Source organism: Antrostomus carolinensis, unplaced genomic scaffold, assembly GCF_000700745.2.
Source record: "Antrostomus carolinensis isolate BGI_N321 unplaced genomic scaffold, ASM70074v2 scaffold7477, whole genome shotgun sequence".
Taxonomy (NCBI): Eukaryota; Metazoa; Chordata; class Aves; order Caprimulgiformes; family Caprimulgidae; genus Antrostomus; species Antrostomus carolinensis.
Window position 1 is genome coordinate 56,539 of NW_010325486.1, and position 10,807 is coordinate 67,345.

The 10,807-nt window shown below is 37.2% G+C and overlaps 1 protein-coding gene across 1 annotated transcript in view; it reads left to right on the top strand.

The window, feature by feature from the left end:
• ASAP1 (ArfGAP with SH3 domain, ankyrin repeat and PH domain 1) overlaps positions 1–10,431 on the top strand; it is a gene marked incomplete at its 5' end in the record, with an annotated part of 62,662 nt that extends 52,231 nt beyond the window's left edge. The window contains 3 exons of the mRNA XM_029085782.1: positions 1,256–1,758; positions 5,648–5,770; positions 7,747–10,431. Coding sequence (XP_028941615.1) covers positions 1,256–1,758; positions 5,648–5,770; positions 7,747–7,821 — 701 coding nt within the window. The remainder of the gene's footprint in view (positions 1–1,255; positions 1,759–5,647; positions 5,771–7,746) is intronic.
• Positions 10,432–10,807: the final 376 nt, after the last annotated feature.

Sequence of the window (10,807 nt, forward strand, 5' to 3'; positions counted from 1 at the left end):
AAAAAAAAAAAGTAATAAATATGCAAATGAGTGATACCCAGTGCAGTTGCTCACCACCCGCTGACCAAGCCCAGTCTGTTCCCAGACAGCGATCCTGGAGGAGCAACAATCCTGAACTGAAACTGCAATCCTGGAAGAGAGAGCCAAAGAGAGAGCGAACCCCCACAAGAGAATGACCCTCATGAATATACTGAACATGACATTATACCATATGGACTATCCCATTGGCATATCCAAATGTCAGTCTAGCTTATTAATTTTACTATATCTTGCCCCCCCTGACCTTGCACCTGTAGACTGGAAAAACACAAAGTCCTTTGACTTCTAGTGAGAATTGAAAACATGAGCATGTTATCAACATTCTTCTCAAAACAACCTCCATGCTGAAACTAAAACACAGTGCTATCTTAGCTACTAAAAAGAAACCCAGCTCTGTCCCAGCTAAAAACCAGGACATTTTCTTAGGGAACTTAGCAGTAGAATCAATGCCTGACAGTGAGAAAAAACAATTTGAAAAGCTATTTTCATTTTCCTTATATAAAATCTGCAAAATACACATTTTAAAACTTCTCATCCTTACTGAATTATAAATGATTACAATAATTCATTGTTCTTGGTTTTGGTCTGAATGTCTGTAATACAGTTTATTCTGTGCTCTGTATAGACATACATGCTCACTTGTTCTCTTCTTTAAGATTTTACAGGTAGTCATCCTGAGACTTGGAAGCTTTTTTTTTGCATAGAGTTCAACTGCACATATGAATAATTGACTTTAAAGAGAATTTTCATTGCAGTCACATCAGACTTGGAAGCTTTTTTTTTTGCATAGAGTTCAACTGCACATATGAATAATTGACTTTAAAGAGAATTTTCATTGCAGTCACATCACTGGGTGATAGGTTGTTTTGCAAAATACATCTTTTCTAATATTTAGGTTTGGGTTGTTTTTTTTGTTTGTTTGTTTAGGTCCAAAAAGCAATCATTTTATTTCACCTTAAGTAGTTAACTGACACCTAGTAGCTGTTGCATGAAGCACTCTTGGCCTCCAGGAGGAGCAATGAAGTGAGACCTCAGTGAAAGAGGGTTAAGTAAAGATGTATTACCTTGCATTTGTCATAGACTAGGAGGACATATGGGCAGTTATCGGGACTCGGTGAACACATGGTCATTACACAATTACAGTTCTGATACGTGCCTAAGTTCTTTAATATTTAAATGGGGTTGTGAAAAATCATTGTTATGTCTTTTGTTTCAGTGGCACTAAGAAAAATCGAAACCAGTCATCATCTTTCAATAGATAAATCTCATCAGCACCCGGAAATCTTTCAGAAGCCCTCACTGTCCATCGATATACCACAGAAACCACAACCTGGAGACTTGCCCCCAAAGCCTCTGCCTCTGGAATTAACTCAGAAACCTCAAGTGGGAGATTTACCCCCAAAGCCTGGAGAACTACCCCCAAAGCCTCAGCTAGGAGACTTGCCACCAAAACCACAACTTGGAGACTTACCTCCAAAGCCGCAAATGAAGGACCTTCCTCCGAAACCTCAGCTAGGAGAGCTGTTGGCTAAAACTCAAGGTGGAGAAGCATCACCAAAGCCTCAGCCCTCAGAGGCAAATCAAAAATCTCACTCCTTAGATCTTTCTCCAAATGTACAATCTAGAGACACCGTCCAAAGGCAAGCATCTGAAGAGTCTAATGACATAACACATACCCTGCCAGAAACTCCTGTGCCACTTCCCAGGAAAATAAATATGGTAGGTATTATTCCAGCTAGTGGAAGGTAACCATGGAAAGCTTTGAAGTTACTGTAGGACTATTGGTGGGGGAAAAAAAAAACCAAACAAAAACACCCTTGAGCTTTGCACAGAAAGCAACATAATGTTATGGACTAGGATGGGGAATGAGGAGTTATTTTTTTGTGCTCCCAAGCAACTTCAGCAAATGCTGGGTGTTTATAAGGCCTCTTGCATGCTGAAACAAAGACTAGTAACATAAAGCAGTAGTCTTGGGAGCATGACAGTGTACTTAGGTTTATTAGGGAACTTGGGTATTTTTATCTGTGCCAGTCATAATTCTGAATTAATTGGTGGTTTTCTCTTGCTGTCTTTGCTCACTGCTTTGTATGCCTTAGATTACTAGAATATTTATATATTTGATTTTTGTAATCTTTAAGAAACAATGTTAGCACCTATTGTCAGTAGATAAAAAAATTAAAGTACAAGTCAACTGTGACAAACTAGTAAACGTTCCTGTCCTGACTGTCAGTGTACTTAAGTGGTTAACAAAGGTTATTTGCTGAAAATTGCTGAAGTGGCAAAATTAACATTGCTGGATGGTGTGCAGTAGCAGAGCTGGGACTGTAACTCGATTCCAAGTCTCCTTGTTCAACCTCCAATTCATCTTGCTGTTCGTCTTGCTAACCAGTGCAATTTCCGTCCAACAGAGGATTCTTCATGCATATGTATAGTGAAATCATTTTCTGAAACTTCAGAGCTCTCTTAAGATTTTCATCATTAAGAATACATCAAAAAGGAGATGGTTTTGCTTGTCAAATTGGCTATGCAAAGCACTTATGTAGAAGGAAGCAAGACTTGTGTTCTTGTAGTGAAAGCAGAGGGTGAGTTTCTCCCTCCTTGTGCTTGTCTGAGGAAAAACGCTTTTTCTCTGGAGCCATCACTCTGCTTGGCTTCTGCCATGGACTGAGAACAACAAGGTTGTTGCTTGGGCTTCCTGAATGTTTTGAAGATTAAATAAAATATGGGAATCTGATTAAAAGGTTCCTGCAACTATGATTTCTTTCTTCTTCATATAAGCAGGGAAATGGTGCTGGACATTCTCACCTATTTGTCACTTTATTGAAGAAGGAAATAAAGCAAATAGTGGATTAGTTGTTTATTTTGTTTTGGGGTTTTTATTTTTTGAGCTCTCACCCTACTTTGTACAGAAAAATTCTGAGGAAAAAAAATCAGTGTTCTCCAAATTCAGACATTTTGATGTGTGCAGTAAATTAAAATAGTTCCACTGTTTTGCAGTGGTCAAAATTATGGTGTATCTGTGATAATTACTTTCCAGTTTTCTACACATCATTGCATGCACATTTGTATCTCTTTTTGTTCACTGCAGTCTTTTTTGCTCAAGTAATAATGTGTAAGAATTCCTCTTAAATGTACCTTGTCTCCCTTTTCATCCTCTGGCTCTGTCCTCTCCGCACAAACTGGTGAAATGCTACATGGCAGAGCGACAGTAAGATCTGTGCCCGCAGCCACTGTGTTGTGGGTACTTCACTCTTGGGTTTGGCTATTCAGCCACTAAATAGATGAGCACAGTTTTTTTTCTTGGAAGTTTTAGAAAATCAGTTGTTCAGAATTATTAGGTAAAAACCAAACCTCATGCTGTTAATATATAGGACTTGAAAGGATATTTTTAGAGAAATGAAGCTTGCTCTGAGTGCTTCTAAAATCACACTGAGCACTTGAGTGTTCTTTGTGTGTGTCTGTTTTCTATAAAGGAGACAAAATACTTAATTTTAAACAAAAAGAAGTGTTGAATGGAAATAAGAGCATGGAGGAATTATTAATGACTACAGCAACTGATTATTATTCAGTCTTAAGCATAAAAGTCTCTTCTTAATTAGTACTAATATTGGATAGAAGGAGTTGGGGGTGGGTGGGTATGGTAATTGTTTTATAGTCACAGATTACATGTCCTGGAATTGCTTCTTTTTCTTTAGACACTAGTGCCCCACACTGTGTTCTGGAAAATATATACTCTCGTCAGATCCATCCTTTTTTAAACCTTCTCAAGATTAAATACACCTTGGGCTTGAATTTCTTCTTTTTACTGCTGTCCCAAGTGAAGGGGAATAGAATATTCAAATATCATCTGTGGTGCTAAATCAGAAGGAACCAGGAACAACTGCCGTCATTTTTCATGTGTTCTTACAAGCTGAGTTGCAGAGAGTTCTCTAAGTTTAGAGGAATTTAACTTTCTTTATTCTCTTTATTGAATGAGACAGTTTTTATCTGGCAGAAGTAGTTGCTTCCTTTCATCACCAAGGGATTGATTGGAAGTGTTCTTAGTTTGTAAAGCGCTAGGACAGCGCTGTTCTAGCTGCTAGAAAGAAACCTTGCTCTGTCCCAGCTGAAAACCAGGACAGGTCCTCTGGAGTTGAAAGCTGGGTCTGGCCCCACATACCCATTAATATTGAATTCCAGTCCCTTGTGGGAGTTGAGATTTTCGTTCAAATTATATAAATTTGTTTTAAAAAGAGAGAAAGTGTTCTTTGAAGTAACTTCTTGCTGCAGCAAACCCTTGCTGTAAAAAACCCCTTTAATCTCCTGTGAACTTTACTTCAGGTATTTCTGTTCATTTGAGGAGGCGGTTTTTCAGTCGTGTGTTGTTCTGTTAACAGCTTTGTCCCTTAGGTCCCTCTGTAGCTGTTCTTTTTCTGTACACTGAGTTTAGTACGAGTGTACTTTGCTGTGTGTCTGTTCTGCTGTTGATCTGCAGGGAATTTTTTTTGCCAAAACATGGAGATATTTCAGGTGGGTAGGGAATAGCAAAGAGAAGGCTCCCTAGGAAATTTCCTCTGTGAAGTTCCTTTTGGCTCAAATTCCTCTAAACCTGCTGACTTTTTCTTCATAGCCCTTCTGCTTCTCATCTTCTTGTGCTCTTCTTGTTTTCTTTGCATTCTGATTATTTGACTACTTCTGTTCAAAGAAGAAACTGTAGTTTTTGAAGAAATGTGGGTATGAAAATATAGGAATATAAAGTAGCAGGAGTGTTTTGCTGTGAATGTTGCTTCCTAGCTCTATTTGGAAATAATTTAAAGCCTTTTTCCTGCCGTGAGAAACATATGTTCAGGAGGAGTCTGTGGCTCAGGGTTTTTCATATTAATTAGCAGAATGCAGCAAAGTATGACCTAGAAAATAGTTGGATTCAGAATGGTGGAGCTGTAAGAATACCTATTGTGAATTATCATCGCAAAATAGTACTGCCATCTGAAATTAAGATTCTTTTAGAAAGAAATTGCTAACATACTGGTTGAAAAATAATTTGAAAAATAATTTCCAGTCTTATAAGCAGATCTGAAATCAAAGGATACTGTATTTTTGCACTAGATGCAAAACTGTAAGGCATACTGGGATTTCAATGCAGCATTTGCCTCAGCCCTTACTGTGATAGTTTCACTGTTTCAGCTAAAAACCAGGACACTTGCCTCTCTTGTAACATTCACAGGAGACTGGATTTCATTTTCTGTTCATAGTGGGTTTTTTTAAAGAAGTATGTGTTAAAAGAGGAAGAGAGTGTTTGTGGACTGGAACAAGGTAAAGGCATTATTTAAGCTTTCCTTACCGCAGGAAGCGTAGGTTGCTTAAGCTGTGCACTTCATGTACAAGTCTCTTTGGGGTTCTGAATCTTAAGAAAAAGAAAACCTGCACCTGTGTAGGTATTTTTTTATTTTTTTTTAATATCCTTGTTGAAGCAGAGTTTTTAGATTTTATGTCCCTGATTGCAGGAAAAGCAATTTGGTAGTCTTCACCTTCTTGTAAAATAAAATACAACTAAAAGGCAAAATTCATATCATATATATGTTTTCACTGTTCCTCATGTCCTTCATCTAAAACTTCATTCTGTTTTTAGGGGAAAAACAAAGTTAGGCGAGTGAAGACCATTTATGACTGTCAGGCAGATAATGATGATGAGCTCACATTTGTTGAAGGAGAAGTAATTATTGTAACTGGTGAAGAGGACCAAGAGTGGTGGGTATGTATCTTTTCCTTTTGTAGTTCCACATGGCTCCTTTATGACCTTTAAAGGAAAGCCCCTTTTTCCAAACTTGGGGGATTTGTTGTTATTTTGATTTCTGGGTGGTATTTGTTTATTCTGTTGGGCTTTGGGAGTTTTTTTGCCTGAGCTAACATCCAGCCCTTAAACTCGTGTTGGAGAGGACCCCCTTTCTCTGGCAGGGTCTGTCTCCTCCTGGGAGTCTGCTAGAACCATCCTGACTAGGTTTGGCTTTATTGCTGGCTCATAACAACACGTGTTTACATATGTCACTCCATGATGCACACTAGCCTGTCATTAAATTAAGACGTGGTGATTTTTACTCCATTCAGCATGCTTACACTCTTCATGAAAAATGAGATACGCGATTATCTTCAGTTCACCAGAAATCTTAAGTTATAACTACAAGGGTTACTAGAAGTCTGAAAAACTACCAATTAGTGGTATCAGCTGATGGTTTTCCTCCTTAAATGAGAGGCAGTTAACTTTTTCTTTCCCCTCTTTCCTCCCGTGCCATTAGTTTGTATCATACGCCCCCCTCCTCTGGACCACATACTGTTCTTTGGTTCTTGAGTGCTAACATCAGGTTTTTCTCAACCCCACTTGAAGGCTCCAACCCTCCCTCAACACTCTACTTCTTGTCTCCAAAGCCCTGCGATTCCCACTTCCTTACCTTAGAATTGTTATGAGGGAAAATGAGACCGATCTAATTTTTATTAAAATAAATTCTTAATCCAATGCTGCCTACAGTTTCCTAATCTAAATGCAGCACAACCTTTGCTGTTGTGGTTCTAGCTACATGGTTTCCTCTCACTCATCATTTAAGTGTGGAAGATTTTCAACTGAAAAGATGGTCTCAAAATAGCAATTTCCAGTGAAAAACTGGTGTATTAACCATATCATCCATTCCCTGATTATAGTTGCATTCGTTGCTGAATCTGTTTTTTTTAAGATCCCTGGGTACATGCCCGGCAAGTTCCATGAAGTGCTCCAGTCTGAGCATTTCTCAGAAGGGAAATGAGGGCTGTTGACTCATATGCTTCAAAAATTTGGCTCTACAAGAGGAAATGGCCAGCCCTGCATGTTTCCCCTTCCCATTTTGTTTAGCCTGTGGAAGAGGAAGGAGGTACACTATTATTCTGAAAGTCATGAGCAGGACTGTAGCAGGATGAGAAGAGGGTTATGTGGTCAGTCAAGGCTGCTACTCCAGTGCTATCAGTTTGACAGTTGTTTGTAATTATTTATTTTAAAGATGTAAAATTCATATAGAAGGTGCCATTATTATTTTTTTTTTCCTTTTAGAAGTTGTTTGGCTAGTTATAAATTATTATTATGCAACACATGTAAGAAGTTGTACATGAAGGATACTTAATCGGAGAGTACCATGATTTGTTATAAACACTAGAATGCACATAAATCGTCAGGAGTCATACTAATTCAATGAGAAAATAGCTGGGCATTTATCACTTTAAGTAAATGAAGCATGCAGATTATCATAAATAACTTCACAACTGTAGCAGCCATTTCCCTTAAGTGAGATGTTTAGGTTTTATTCAGTTAACTAGGATGAATGGTTTTCAGAGACATAAATCTTGTTACTGAAAATGAGTCTATCAGACAAAAGAAAATCAGGCTTCTGTTTTGGTGAGATTCTTGAAATTCAGTGGTGTATGTAGGTTTGCAAATAAAATTGTAGTTTTGTTCTCTTTAGATTTAGTTGGCTTAATTTGTCTTATTTATAATATGCTTGTATGGCTTTATTGTGTTCCGTTATGCAAATTCAAATGTTAACTAAGATCTGCTTTAAACTGCTCAGGCACTTGCAGAGGCTCTGTAGGATTTTCCATTCAGTTCTGCTGCCTTTGAATGAAGTAAATACAGTCTGTGAGCTCCATGTGTGCACACACACAAACACACACATATATATGTATGTATGTTTTTCTCCTGTGTTGCAGATTGGCCACATCGAAGGACAGCCAGAGAGGAAAGGGGTCTTTCCAGTGTCCTTTGTGCACATTCTGTCAGACTAGTAAAACAAACAAACAGAAAATCCTAAACTTGAGCATTGCACATTCTTCATGCAAGACGGGCTTTTTAGCAAAAGCGAACGCTGCTGCCTCCCTGTAATCCTGTGCACAATTGTATATATAGCTGCTGTTACAAATTAAGAATCCATTTAAGTTTCACCTCATGAGGTTGAATTATATGTATTGTAAATATACTGTGTTATTCTGCCTTTGCCAGTATTATGGTAGCCTTGGAACCTGGCACGCCTTATTGGGTTTGTTGAAGCCATCCTTGGCATCTAGCACTTCCATCTCTGTCTGTGCTGTTCAGAACACGTATGAACTGCCAGCTTTCCAACCATAGGTGGTCTCCGTCATCATGTAACTGTACAGAAATGACTGTTCCTAATAACTCGGTATTCTCAATATACAATTAGCAGAAAGTTAGAACGAGTGAATGGTTTTGGACAATTTAAAAATCAGTCTGCAAGTTTATAAGTGTATGCAGTTTACAGCTATGAAACCCACTTCGGTATTTATTTAATATAGTGCTCAGTTAAGTGTAATTATGAAGACAAATATTCACTGACTTTACAGATAACAGTAATGTTTTATGGTGTGCATACAGCATTTCATGTTTATATTATGTGGACCTATGCCAAACTGTGATTGCAGTTCCCCTGTGATATTACCTCACTATACAAAGTTACAAATTTATTTCATTCGCAAACTTATTTTAAGGAAAATTAGTCATGTTGTTCTTTAGTAGATATATGTGAAATTTGCTGGTTTCTTTCAATGAATTCTTAGTCACCAAGGACTTCTAGAAAATGTTAACTGTTGACATTGTGCATGCATTTAGACGCTTACTTGAAACCTGCCTTTGTACAGAAGTAGTACTGTAGTCATATAGCTACATTTGGAGAAAAGAACATTTTAACTTAATTGCTATTCAGATTAATGTGAGCTTGCAACAGTATTTGTTTATAGCTGAACTGGCTCTTTGAAAAATGATTTTGTGGGGTTTTTTTCCTCTGTCTTCAACCTTGATAAAAGTTAGCTAAAATAAAATTTCTTAAGTGGTGATATAGGGATAAATTTAAATTATTTTTAATTGCTCTAAAAAGTGGAAGCTAAGATGACTTCTCGTGCATTTGATCAGGCTGTTAATGGTAGCACTCAGATCACAGGTATCAGGCTGGTTTCAGTAGAGTTCACTAAACTATAACTGTAATAGTCTTAATTCAAAGCACCAAGTAACAGACATACTGTTATAAAGCTAATTTCTAAGAAAATCTTTGGAAGGCTGCATTTCACCTGAGGTTTCTTGAAAGTTGGTATAAAGTTGCATTGCCAGAAAACAGTTAAATGTATTAGTGGAAACTTTCATTTCCTATGTCATTTTCAACATCATTTTTTAACTCTTGAAGCATAATGCACTTGTGTTTTACCCATAGGTTCTCTGTAGCAGGTTCCATGACTTTCATACATGGTTTTGTATTACTTGCTTTAAATGTTATTTTGGCTTCAGTACCTAGTACTGCTGCTTCAAAGCAGATTGTCTGGGCTGCATGGAAAGATTTTAATTTCATAAAAGCACATCTCGGACTTGCTGAGGGCTTTCATTTTTAATTCAGTTTTACAAGACTGTAGTCAGTGAATATTTAATTCTGTTTGTGGTTAATACAGAAACAAATATCAGTCTAAACCCCACATGGAAAAAATGCAAAACATTTATCAACTGTTAATGGTTTTATCATTTATAACAACAGTTTATAAAAAAAAATATATATATATATATGCAATGAGCGAGTGAGCCTGCTGGCATTTAATCTTCAGTATTACCAGCTCCAGTATTTCAGACTCTATTCTGTTTTTTATGGAAAGGAAGTCAGAATTAGCATTTATTTAGCATTCCATTTTATCCATTACTACAATGTTTTAAGTTGCATTAAAGAACAAAACCTATTCACTTTTGTGGTCAATTGTATTTTTAAGTGATCTTGAAATAAACTGATAAAAGCAAATCATATAAAGAAAACTTAGGCATGTAAAATTATGTAGAGTCAAATGTCTATTCTTTTCTACGCTCTTTAAAATAGTATACATATGCATTTTATAAAATTAAAATGAGTTCCATCAGGAACGATAGTTCTGTTTATTCTGGCTTATTGTGGGTCATAAGAAATCTGAAAATGTATGATATTGATTGAGTTTAAGTACAGTATTATATTTGAACTCAATGAGCCACTGTCTGCAATTTTGTAAATGACATAGTATTTGGAAAGTCTAAATCTTTATGGAAAATTAGCTGATAAGGGGTTGGGGGGAGGGGCAGGGGAAGGTGCCCCCAGAGGGGGAAGTATGCTCTGCAGATGATGTCTTATTTACTGTTGAACAACAGTTGCTATTTATTTTTTTATTACATAGTACATCAATGTGTACAGAAATCAGATCTGGTCATGCCACTAGTTAAAATCTTGACTTCTCATTGAATGTTAAAGTAAAACATCAGTACACATGTCTATTCACATGTATTTAATGTGACAGTTTTTGAGTACTGTATGTGTTAATTTCTACTTTTTTAATATTTAAAATTGCTTTTAAATAAATGTATTCAGTTGATCCCAGATACCTGAACAAGGCCCTTTTGTCAACTGGAATATCTTCTAGGGAGAAAGTCTGGATTCCCAACAGGTAGAACTAAAACACTTGAAATGTTTTCTCTTGAATATAAAGCACCCCTTATATAATGCAATTAAATGTGTATCTCGTTAACAGCTGTTAAATATGGATGCAATTGCCTTTATCTGGAAACCTTTACTGACTAAAATTAGCATCAAAACACTGACTTTGTCCCTGAGTTTCGATTGCTTTCTTTCTGGCTTCAGGAGGCTCTACGGGAAGCCAGCCCGGTGTGTCTTTGTTTTCTACAGCTTGGAAGGAACTGCTCAGAGTGGCCCTCCGTCCCGTACACGGCCTTCCTCTGTCCTTCCTCTGGGCAGTTACC